This window comes from Colossoma macropomum, unplaced genomic scaffold (assembly GCF_904425465.1).
Source record: "Colossoma macropomum unplaced genomic scaffold, Colossoma_macropomum, whole genome shotgun sequence".
NCBI classification, from domain to species: domain Eukaryota; kingdom Metazoa; phylum Chordata; class Actinopteri; order Characiformes; family Serrasalmidae; genus Colossoma; species Colossoma macropomum.
Genome location: NW_023494807.1, coordinates 20371739 through 20384746, shown reverse-complemented (window position 1 = coordinate 20384746; position 13008 = coordinate 20371739). Strand labels below are relative to the sequence as shown.

At 38.8% G+C, this 13008-nt stretch overlaps 1 protein-coding gene across 2 annotated transcripts in view; it reads left to right on the top strand.

Moving 5' to 3' along the window:
- Positions 1 to 13008, top strand: part of pip5k1cb (phosphatidylinositol-4-phosphate 5-kinase, type I, gamma b) — a 71174-nt gene that overhangs the window by 43883 nt on the left and 14283 nt on the right. For both annotated transcript variants that reach the window (XM_036556395.1, XM_036556396.1), the window contains exons 7-15: positions 2946 to 3245; positions 4804 to 5009; positions 6348 to 6431; positions 6844 to 6892; positions 7785 to 7869; positions 9275 to 9436; positions 9950 to 10082; positions 11817 to 11852; positions 11979 to 12128. In XM_036556395.1, coding sequence (XP_036412288.1) covers positions 2946 to 3245; positions 4804 to 5009; positions 6348 to 6431; positions 6844 to 6892; positions 7785 to 7869; positions 9275 to 9436; positions 9950 to 10082; positions 11817 to 11852; positions 11979 to 12128 — 1205 coding nt within the window. The remainder of the gene's footprint in view (positions 1 to 2945; positions 3246 to 4803; positions 5010 to 6347; positions 6432 to 6843; positions 6893 to 7784; positions 7870 to 9274; positions 9437 to 9949; positions 10083 to 11816; positions 11853 to 11978; positions 12129 to 13008) is intronic.

Genomic DNA, 13008 nt, shown 5'->3' with positions numbered 1-13008 from the left:
ATAATGAGACACTAGTATTCCCACATGTGAACATAACTGAAGTTTTAAAAATGTTGGTTAACGTGATTACTGCATTAATACCATTTTTATTGTACCTAATGGGTGAAATTGTTTTAGAAACGTGGCTGTTGAGCTGCACTGGTTAAACACACTCGGGGTGGGTGAAGGGGGTGGAAGCACTGCACCTGTATAAAAATTTGCCTGTTACATTGTACGTTTTAGAACATTCTCATAGCACAGCATTAGGTATCAGATACCAAACAGCTTTGCTTCTCAGGGAGAAAAACTGTCATGTGTCAGTTCTTGTTTAGTTTGACATCTGGAAAAGGCATCAGGCTAAACGGCTACAGGTACAGCGACCTTCATGTGACATTCACAATTCATTTGCTATGTAAATTAGTTTTTTCGCCAATTAAAGATAATATACAATACTCAAAAACAATATACTATACCTACAGCTTTTACTGAACTGTACCATTGTTATGTTGTTTAATTTGACATAGAATTAAGCTTCAACTCCCACACTGTCACTTTGTTTGCTCTTGTGTCTGCTTTTAGGCTCTTGTGTCAGTTTTAGGAACAGTCACAAAATTACCAGTAGAAAAAGTGTCGCTATTATCCATCCATCCATCATCTAAACCGCTTATCCTTCTGGGTCGCGGTGGGGTGCTGGAGCCTATCCCAGCTGTCATTGGGCAGAAGGCAGGATACACCCTGGACAGGTCGCCAGTCCATCGCAGGGCAGACAGACAGACATACGCATTCACACACACACACACACTCACACCTAGGGGCAATTTAGCATGTCCAATCAGCCTGACTGCATGTTTTTGGACTGTGGGAGGAAACCGGAGTACCCGGAGGAAACCCACGCAGACACGGGGAGAACAGGCAAACTCCACACAGAAATGACCCAGGTCACCCGGCCGGGAATCGAACCCAGGCCATTCTTGCTGTAAGGCGACAGTGCTACCCACTGTGCCACCATGCCGCCCGCTATTATTTTTATTGTTATTATTTTTAGTATTAATATTGTTATTGCTGTGTGTAAATGCTTTGTGGAAATAAATTGAAAGTTGAAGCAAAGAAACCCCCACCTGAAACACACCCCCAAACCGTTAACCGTTTACCTTTATTTTGTACGTGGTTACCTCGGTAGAAGTATTCTGTGACTGGCACAGGCCTACTATTTATTAATTAGACTAAAAACACACACACACATCTTCTAAGCCGCTTATCCTTCTGGGTCGCGGGGGGAGCTGGAGCCTATCCCAGCAGTCATTGGGTGGAAGGCAGGATACACCATGGACAGGTCACCAGTCCATCGCAGGGCAGATTGAAAACAGTGCTGAGTTATTCTAAATTTTAGTAGAGATTAATAGGAGCATAGATCTGCTGAAGGGTACTGACCATGTAAGTTACACATTTCAAATGCAAAAATTCTAAATTATTGTTGTGGCTTTGTTATCCCAGTTTAAACATCCTTCCAACGATTCTGTAAAAAGTACATCAGTCACAGCAGTTGTTGTAAATATGTGTAATCAGGACATTTGTGGGGTGGAACTCTGCTTGCTGTTCCAGGTGCTCAGACTGAAACCACACTGACCGACCACTGACTAAAGCATCATTTCATCTAAGATGTGTCTTATATGAGGGATTTACAGTTCAGAGACCATGCAGATTATAGAAGTGTTCCGTGCAAAATCCATCATTTAATGCGTTTGCTGTGGGGCATTATGGCATGCTGTACGCTAATGTCATAAACCCCTTAATAGGCTACAGTCAGCTGTTTGTCTTCTGGTCTCGGCTCCTACGACAGTGGCCAGACTGTGTCTAATTAAGTAGGCGTAGAATGTTTTGAAGTGAATAGCGTGGAGTAGGCGGTGGTGCAAATGAGTCACCGTTAGAGTCTGCCTCCGAATTCAACAGACTCTTCCATCCTGGAGTTTTCCAGCACTTCATTATGGGGATCGTAATGTGGCCTTGGTACAGTGGTGCCCCTGATCCTGATGTAATAGGGCTGGCCAGCAGTGGGTGTGCAATGTGCAGGAGAGAGATAGAGGAAGAATAAACCAATGCTAAGCATTCGTAAACCATGTGTACACTGACCTCTGGAACACCATACAAAACGAGTAATATATTGTCGTTCTCAGAACAAAACCTTATATTATATATAAGTATATAATATATTTTGTTCATTTTTTACATTATTTTAAAATACCAGCTGCCGTTTTCACTTTATCAAAGTTTCATGACAAACAGACCAATAGAAACACTCAAAATGATGTAAAGGAAAATCTTGTTACGTTAACTTAAATTGAAAGTTAAAATTGTCTCCTGTAAAGTTACTTTTTTGAAGATTTTTTGTTCTGACAGCAGCAATATTTTAAAATATATTCTATTTATATTTTTAATATACTGACAACTTATAAAAGTTTGTTTCATTTTATATGGGGCAGAAGTCGCGTCTGGCTGGAAGTCCTGCGTAAATAAATCAGAGCAATCTCCACAGCCTTATGATTTAGAACCAACGACTATTAGAACAAGACCTTCAGTTCAGGCCTTAAATGTCAGAACATACCTGTATTATGATACTGAAGTCAGCTAGTATCCCTGTGGGATTTTTGTTTATGTTTTATTTGAAACTTACTTTGAAACAATAACAAACATTAGCATATATTTTACTTTGTAAGTTGCAGTTTTACAGTGACTCTTTCACTCAAGGGCCCTGGCATTCAGCTTCCAGCAATTGACTGAAATGTGTTTAGGCTATTTGATTGGTTGATTCCTCTGCTGCTTCCTAATCAGGCTGGTAGTTAATCTAATGTGCAAGGCCTTCGGAAAGATGGAATATTATGAACATTAATCAGGCTTATCTCATCCATCTCACCCTTCTTCTCTCTCTTCTCTACATTTTCTCTTCTTTTCTTCTTCTCTTCCTTTAGAATCTGAATCAGAATCCACGGACGTTGCTGCCCAAGTTCTTTGGTCTGTATTGTGTTCAGTCTGGGGGGAAGAATATTCGGATTCTGGTGATGAATAATATCCTGCCACGGGTTTTCCGTATGCATCTGAAGTTTGACCTGAAGGGCTCCACTTACAAGCGTCGGGCTTCTAAGAAAGAGCGGGAGAAGGCCAAGCCCACCTTCAAAGACTTGGACTTCATGCAGGACGTGCCTGATGGACTACTGTTGGACACTGACACTTACAATGCGTTAGTCAAGACACTGCAGAGAGATTGCCTGGTTAGTGTTTAGATGTGTGTTATGATGTGTGTTACCAGTTGAAAACCTGCAACATTTTTTGTCTATAGTTTGATGTTATTTAGAGTACTTTTGTTATTTTTGGCTTACTAAATGGTGAAACTTGAGAACTTTTGAAGACCACTTGCGGCTCTTCACTTTAATTACTTAATGAATTAAGCAAGATGTGCATTTACTACAAAGTTAGTACAGTATGTGAAATGCTAATAAAAACAGAAAGCAGTGATTAGTAAATTCTGTTTGACCTGCATTATGTTTAAAACTGTACAAAAACATGATCTTTGATGTTGAACCTTCTGAATTTTATTGCAACACATTTCAAAAAAGTTGAGATAGGAGCATGTTTTACTATGGTGTTACATCATCTTTCATTTTTAACAGCACTTAATGAATCTTCTGCAGCTGCGCAGCTGTTCAGGGCATATTTTATGGTTCATAATGTGTTATATGTTTTGGATGGGAGACAGATGTGGAATGCAGGAAATTCTAGCACCCGCACTCTGTAATGGTGTAGTTGGTTTTGTCTTGTTGAAATAAGCATGAATGTCCTTGAAATGTCTAGAGGCAGCATATCTTGCTCCAGTATGTGTATATATATTTTTTTAAGGTTTAATAGTGCCTTCACCAATGTGCAATGTAAAAAACGCAAGGAACCCATGCAATGGGCACTAATACACCTCCGTTCAATGAAAGTCGCTGGCTTTTGAACTTTACTCTGGTAACGATCTGGATGGTCCTTTTCTTTTTTGGCCCGGAGAACACAACATCCACTATTTCCATATGCAGTCTGACAGACTGGCTCATCAGACCAAAATACACATTCAGATGAGCATGAGCCCAGCACAGTTGGCAGCGTTTCTGGATGTTCTTGACATAGGGCTTCCGCTGTGCATAGTACAGTCTTAACTTGCATTTGTGGATGCATTGACAAATACTGTTTACTGGCAATGGTTTGTAAAAGTATTCCTGTGCTTATGTGTACAGAAATATGTTTTTTATGCAGTGCAGTCTGAGGGATTGAAGGTCACAGTCATTTAGTGGTGGTTTTTGGGCTTGCTTTCTTTGGATTTCCTGAATCTTTTGATGATATTTCAAATCCTTGCAGTCACTCAATGGGGAATGTTGTGCTTAAGCTGTTGGATTATTTGCTGACACAATTGTGAGCCTCAACCCATCTGTGTTCATGAAGGCCTAGGCTTTTCCTGGACAGTACTTTTATATGCAAGCTTGATTGCATCACCTTTTGAGTACCTTTTTGGAAGGGGTTGCAGGCGTCAATTTTAGAATTAATGTACAGTTATAAAAACACAAAAATGTATAAAGTAAAGCATTAAAATCCTGGCTTTGTATTGTTTTTCTTTTAAATATAGGTCAAAGTGGATTTACAAATGACTGTTTAATTAGCATTTCACAATGCTGTGTCAACATTTTTTAAATTTAGGTTTGTGTGTGTATTACTGTGTGCTGCAGATATTTAAGACTCTGAAAAATAGTATGTTTTCGGAAGCATTTAATGTGGTGTATGTATTTGTGTGTACAGGTGTTAGAAAGCTTTAAGATCATGGACTACAGCTTGCTGCTGGGCGTGCATAACCTGGACCAGGCTGTGCGTGAGCAGCAGATGGAGGGCTGTCAGAGTGGCGGTGATGAGAAGAAGCCTGCAACTCAGAGAGCGCTCTACTCCACAGCCATGGAGTCCATCCAGGGAGGAGCAGCCTGCGGAGACTCCATCGACACGGATGACACGTGAGTGCCTGCACATTTGATTGTTTTTATCAGGGAAGTCATACATACCTCTTTAAGATGTCCCATTAATTATATGTAAGTATCTGTATGTAATAATAATATGTCCCATGTGTGCGTAAGTCAGATACCACCATTCCTATATTTAATTTCCAGTCAAAATGGCTGTTAAGTACAACGTTTTTAGGAGATATTTCTGAGGAGATTGGATGTAAGATAATCCACTTACATAAAGATTAAAAAAGAAAATTGAATTCCTAACAACTGTGCAAAACCAAAACTGTCACCTTTAGATAAACAGCACTGAAAAATACACAGCTCTTTCTGTCCCTCTACTATGGGTCTGAAAGGATGTGTACCTGTCAAGAAGCCATTAGTGAGAAAAGAAAATAAAAGAAGAAAAACTGCTAATGAAACAGTGAACAAAAATTTGATATTTTATTTAGTTTTTGAGGCTTCTGTGTAATTTTCTGTTCAATATGTTTTCTTTTTTTCCAGAATGACTTGTACATAATGGCTGTTTTGACTGGAAATTAAATAAATAAAGGGTGGTCTCTGACTGCTGCACAGTACTGTATGTGCAGATGGGCACCCTCAGGGCCTTCTAGGCCTTCATAGAAGATCTAATGATTTTTGGGTGCCAAAAATGCATGTCCATAATTCTTAGCCAATTTTCATTCAATAGAATCATGCTCATATTTCAATTCTACAAGTATTACAATACTACTCTGGTTTCATTGTTAAGAATTGCATGGGAACAAAAGGGTTAAATTATTGAAATGCTCAGTGAGAGATAATGTAAATGCTGCGGCAGTTACATTAGGGTGCCTGAATGCACCAGCATGTAATTGCTGCATTGGTTAAGTTGGGATGGAAAATTCAAATACGAAGCTAACTTTAGCCTCATCAGCAAGTGCTCATACAAATTGCTGTTAGCCTAGTGCTAACAAACTACCTGAATCCTATAGGGACGCTAGTCAGCATCACTGTTGAGGTGTTTTTTTTTCCTCATTTTTTGACATTATTGCCCAAATTGAAGGCCTAGATCTAATGGTCCCAGTTTACCACTGTGTATATCTAACTTATGTTTACTAATGATTTTCTAAGCCTTGTTTTGCCCTATTTGGAAAATAGCCCTTTCTAAATAGCCAACAGCCAAGCACAGATTCATCTGTAAGTGCATTTGAATGCGTTAAGGGTTTTTATTAGTCTCATTGATGTGGATTTATTGAAAATTGATTTAATAAACTGGTAAAAAATAGTGTGTTGTTTTGGTAGTTGTAATTTATATAACTTTATATAACGAATGATCCATCTCACTCACTCTCTCTCTCTCTCTAGAATGGGGGGAATCCCAGCAGTCAGTGGGAAAGGAGAGAGACTTTTGCTCTTCATCGGCATCATAGATATCCTGCAGTCCTACAGGTACAGCATATATAGCATATGTACATATATATGAATGTAAATGTAATTAATTCCTTGACTAAATATGGAATTATGTAATTGCATGTAAATCATATAAAAAACATCAGTAATGAATCTAGTCTTACAAAGGTTAAAATGAATGAACTTGCACTCTCTGTCAGTCTACATTGGTATCCAGATAGTCCTCAAACCCATCACACCAGCATGTATGACCTGATCTAGCATGAGTGGGCTTGGCGTTCGTAAGCTGCCCTGTGGTGTTTGGTGTTATGTCATGTGTAAGAGGCACTCTTGCATAATCGCCATGAAAGAAAGCTTTAAGTGAGAAAACACGCCATCCCATCCTGACTCTGCATTTCTGTGTGGCTTTGCAGACTGCAGCTCAGTAAGCTAGTGTCCATTTCTCTTGCAGACTCATTAAGAAGCTGGAGCACACATGGAAGGCGCTGGTCCATGACGCCGTAAGTGTGAAAAGAAAAAGCCCGTTTAGAGGCCAAAACATCCGCCCTCCACCTCACTGCTGTCTTCTCTCTAATACCATGTTTGGTCTAATTCAAGTGTCTGGCTCCACTACATATGTCTACAGACTTTTGAGCACATAATTATTTATTGCTGCTTTTCTGTATATAATGCATAGCAAACCAATGCTGCCAGTGGTATTGAACACAAAGTGGTAGTGGTTTATGTAGTTTCTGGCACTGTGTACTTTAAACCGCAATATAGATTTGTAGCTGGTCATGTGATAAGCAGCAAAATTGATCGCTGACTAATATGCTTACATTTATTACTGTGATACAGTCCAGCAAACAGCATAGACTGCAGTACAGTGTAGAGCTCTGTAATTCACTACAGTACAGTGCAGTAGTTACTGTATACTAGTTGTCACTGGGTTGGAATCATTGACCGCTTCCTGACAGTGTCCTGTCAGGTGGTGAATTATTAAAAGCAGGGCACCATCTGTATGGCACTGTGCCCTGCAGAGTAATCCCACTCCCTGGCCTCATGCATGTATGAATGAGTGTGAGAAGAGGGAGTGTGTGGGTAATGTGGAGCTGCAGAGGTTGATGGGGAGCATGAGTGGACTTTAGATACGGATCTACTAGCTCTGGTTTCGCTCCAAAGCCTGAAGGCCTGGAGATACCATCACTGTGTGGCCTTAATAGGGGTTGAGTGAGCCTTTCTTTCCATTGCACTGTAACCTCAGGCTGATTATGGTCAGAGTACAGTGAACAAGACAAGACATGATGACTAATACAGTTCCATGATAAAGAAAAATAGAATATTACAAGAATGTATCAAATGTATTGTACTCAGTCTCACCATTATCTGTATGTTCTCTCCTCTCCTCTATAGGACACAGTATCAGTTCACAGGCCAAACTTCTACGCTGACAGATTCTTGAAGTTCATGAGTTCCACAGTGTTCAAGAAGAGCTCTTGTAAGAACTTCACACCATTTCATACGCTGCTAGTTCTTATTCTGTGCAGGAACAAATGTTGGGATAAACAGTGGAGTAGTTTCTAGCAGCGTTCACTCCCTAGTTAATACTGTCCATATTTTGTTGTGGGAATGTCTAGACACCTCATGTTTTGATTGGATGTCTTCTCAGGGTGCCAAGATACAATTCTAAAATGATTCTCACTGCATCTCGTTTTGATTTATACATCTTACATTATCATTTTCTCCTGTTTTTGACATTAAACAAGGTGTGCTGCAGCTTAGACACACTTAATCTATTTTATTTTTAACATATGCTTTAACTGATATACTGAACATTAGCTGATTTACCTTTAATTTAATTTTTAATCAAAATTACATATTTAGTACTATATTAATGAGTAACAACACCCCCCTGCTGGAGAAACTTCAGACTGCTACATGTGCTGTAGTCCGGTAAATTAGTTCCAAAGTCATGCCCACATGCATTACATGTAAAAAAAAAACATTGTTTTATATCGTTATTGTGACATTGCTCTAGTATTCAGCTGTAGACCCCTCTGGGAAACCATGAAGTATAATATTTTCCTAATTTTACTACTCATCTGAAACATTGGGTCACTTAAGCTGTACAGAAATTACTGAGAATTTTCCTCTGACAGAATGTCACCCAGTATATATTTTTACTTTGTATGCTGTAGCTTTGCAGTTAATTATTCTGTAAATGTTTAAACTTAAAAGCCTCATTCTAAATAGAACTGCATTAGTAACAGTGCGTCTGCTGGTTGTTATACACAGACATATTTTTATGTTCGGTATGTTTACTATGGTTTCAGGCCTTTTACTTATATTATATCATATAAATGAAATTTGAGACCACTTTGTGACTGCAAACAAGCATGCATTACTGAGATCCTACATTTTATTTCCTCCTCCAAGCCAGCCTGTGCCAAACATCTTACTTAATAAAGTCTGTGGGTGCGCGCATGTTTATTTTACAGTAGAGGAAACGCATAGCCTATACGAAAATCCTATTATGACGTTTTATGAAACGTTTCAGAATCTTTCAAAAGACAATCACAATGCATCTAAAAATCAATTGTTTTTCTCACCTCCAGTCCATATACATCAGCTAAGCTGCAAAAAGCAGCCTATTTTAAATTCATCATTGTTGTAATGGATCATGATCATTCTGGAAATTAAACAGGCTCTAAACAAGTAAAGAGAGGTTGGAAAGTGCTCGTATAAAAATGAATTATGACATACAAATGTTGGAAATGTGGTTCTGGAAAAAATGCAAGAAAAACGAAGTATAAAGCCCCTTTACATTTTGAAGTTTAATGTTTCTGAGCCTCATAGATTCAGAGCTAGTTAATTCCTCTGACCTTGTTTCTCTCTCTCTCCAGCTCTGAAGTCCTCTCCCTCTAAGAAAGGCCGCACAGCCCTGACCGTGCCCAAACACATCGGGCCTGGGGCAGCGTGGTCAGCCAGCCAACTGCCCTCAGAGAGAGATCAGAATATCTACGACCTGAGAGGAGCGCGCAGCTTCCCGGTGCTGGAGAATGACGGTCTGTGTGTCTTTCAGCCTCCTAAACATGTGCATGAGAGAAGAGTATAACAGCACTGTTTTTCACTTTTTTTCACAGACGTCACTTATTAAGGAGATTAGTAAATATTAGTAAATGAAATGTCATTCTGATGGCTTATGTAGTGATGTGGTGTTTATGTAGCTAAATGATATATATTTGACTTAATTATTTTTTTGTTGTCAATAAGATACGTCAGTATTTTTACACTATTATAGCGGTGTCTAGATCACTTTTTGTAAAGTATAAGTGGTGGACTGCTAACAATGCCAGTGACAACAGCTGTTGTAAAAAGCACTATATAAATAAATTTGACTTTGGCAAACAAGCCAATGGTAAAATCTTTTCCTGTTGTATGACTGTGCTTCCTCGGTATAGTCATGTTTGATATAGCAACACTAATACAGTATGTTTCCAATCTCACATTTACTTCTCTCTTTTTCTCACTCTCTCTATATATATCTCTCTTTCTTTCTGTCTGTCTTTCTCTCCCAGGCCTGCAGCCCTGCACCCCTCCATCATTCGAGGAGGCCACCACAGCTTCCATTGCAACCACACTGTCATCCAACACGTCCATATCCATCCCTGAGCGATCCCCCTCCGACACCTCAGAACATCCCCGATACAGGTACACGGCACTCCCCCTGTCCCACCCATGATGTACCTTAAAGTGATAGTGTGGTAAAAATCAAAGTTACACCATTTCCCCTCCAAATGTAGTAGATCAGCAAAGACATGTTTAACATCTGAAACTTGCTTCTTTAATTTTATACTGAAGCTAATATAGCTAACAAGTCATGGTACACATATCCAAAAACAGCTGTGGCAGCTCTCTTGAGGCAAAATTTTGTCCATACCTTTGTCCAGAACTAAAGAACTAAATATTGGACACCAGAAATGTCTTGGCAGTTTAACTGTGTTCGGGTTAAGAGGGGTAAACATTTGATTATCGTACTATTAATGCAGAATATTCGTCGTAAACAATGTAACATGATTTAAAACTTCAGGTACAAAGAACTACATGTGAGCATTACAGAGCTTTACTCTATAGCTTGCATTTCCCCTGATGTCAATATAATTACCATATAATTACCATCTAGGCTAGCTTCTAATATTACTTAATAATTCATAACATGCCAGTGTGCCAGTATTTTAGTTTTCAACCAAATGAACATTGGGAACCATCTGTATGTAAGATTATTAGAACTCAGCCTGATCTGTAGCAGAGAAGAGGGTCTGTCAAATCAACTAACTGGCTAAATCTATAAACTAGCACCCTTTTTTCGTGAAGCTTGTACATTTTACTCTATACTGCTGTATGCGTGAGAGAACAAAAAAACATTAATTTGCATAATATTGGTTTATTTAAATTACTGTAATATTCAATAATATCAGTTATCAACCGAAGGCTAATACCAAATCATCAGCTGAGGAAAAAACTGCTCCCCAGCTGCCCTTTAGGCAGAGTATTGATAGATCTGTTAATCAGCAGTGTTCACTGTTCAGATACATCCTGCAAGTGAAGGATTTGCCATAGATGATAGAATTTCCATTCCAACCATGATTATTCAATTGCAGACAAGTAGTTTCTAAAGCCAGCTTTCCTGATTTAAAGACTACAAAATCCACTTCTGATGATGTATCTTGAAGGTGGAAGTAATTTTTGAAAGAGTGCAAGTGCTTTGTTTTTATTTTCCATTTGATGTTTCCGTTTGCTTTTATTTAAAGCACATTGAATTGCCTTTGTGCATGAAATGTGCTTTATAAATAAACTTGACTGAATTATTCCTTTAACAAGGAGAAAAGTTTGACGACCAGTTGAATTTAGTGCTATATCAGCAATGCTAGCTAACACCACAGATGTATTTATTAGCTTCTAGGTCAGTGACTAGCAATCACGATTGGTTGAGCGTGGCAGGGATTCCCAATGACTGTATGATGTATTTTGCATGCTGGGTATTGTAGTGAGAGAACACTGATGGGCAAAAACAGGAAAACAATACCGTATTGTGAATTCTATCGTATAACAACAAATAACAAATAACAAATTAAATGCTAGCTATAAGCTGGAGTACCCTTTTAACTTGTGACCCATGACAGCAATATCCTTCCTTGATTTTTTTGATAAATAACAAAATATCCAAGTAGAGCGTATTCATATTATTCTTTTGTTAATGTCATTGAAATATTTTGACGGTTTTACACTGCCAGTTTGCAGTTTGTAGCCCAGTTTATGTTAAATATCGGTGTTGGGTTGCTAATGACCTGAGGTATTACAGAAACATCCATACCTTTAAGGGTTAAACAGCAGGAAGAACATTTTCCACTCACTCTCTTTTTGTCTCTTTTTGTCTTTCATCAGGAGACAAACCTCAAGTTTAAAAGACAGTGATGGGAGGTGAGTCGATTTTGGAGCTGAGAGCTGAACACTTATCTGGAGGAGTTGAATTGAAATTGTCCTTTTGTTCCTTCAAATACTAATTAGAAATCTGTGTGTTTGTGTACGTGTCTGGTGGTCATTCAGGGTGGTTGATGTCCATGAGGAAGACCAGCAGACTATCACTGTGCAGGTGGAGGTGAAGAGAGAGAGGGAAGAGGAAGAAGTGGAGAGAGAGAGAGTGATAGAAGAGAAAGAACCTGCACTCTCCCCTATTCCACTTCCTACACATAGCAGGTAAGCTCATATGTACTACGTCTCCCATAATGCACTGCCACCAGTCTCAATTAGGACTGCTCAATACATATATCGAATTGAATACATATTTGCATATCCAGTGGTTTATTATAATTATCACGACAGATTTGCTGCTTCACATGAAATTATGACCCATCTGACGTTTTCAAATTCCTGTTTTTCCCAAACACCAAGGGACAATTTGTAGTTTTCCCCTTTTCTGCAAATGTAGTCAATCATTTTTATGTTTTTAAGTTCTTTAGTTTTGCACTAGATCTACGAGGCTAATGTAGCTAATAATGCATCACCAATTAGCTTTGTGCTAACTAAATGCCTAAATCATCACACACTCACCACAAACCACATTAGGTTGCTGAGTATCCCAGGTAGACTTGCTTTATATAGCATTCTGTTACTTATAAAACTGAACAAAAAAACAGATTCAGGTTAATTGAAAATTAATTCAGGTTTCGTCATGGTTGCTAACAATGATTTTAGCTATGCTAAGTACTTTTGTCCATTTCTGTACATAACAGTATGTCACACAGTGTCAGTAACCATGTAAGCTATTACACTAAGGTTAATGCTTTACCGAAGTAAAAAAAATCACCTGTTATTACATGAACAATAGGTGATATTTTAAGCGATTAAAATTAAGCTATCTCCCCAGTGTTTGTACTGTAGGATCAGGCTTCTCTAAGCAGGACTGAGACTCTAGCATATGGTCCTGAGGGCTTTACTGCAGACTCCAGTGCCGAAAGCTTGATCTGCCATCTGCCCACATTGTCTTCCCAAAGTCACTTCACCTGCTGTTAATACACTGGCCTGGGAGAAGTGTACACTTTAATTTGCCCGGTTTGCTTAGTAGGTGTATTGTTTT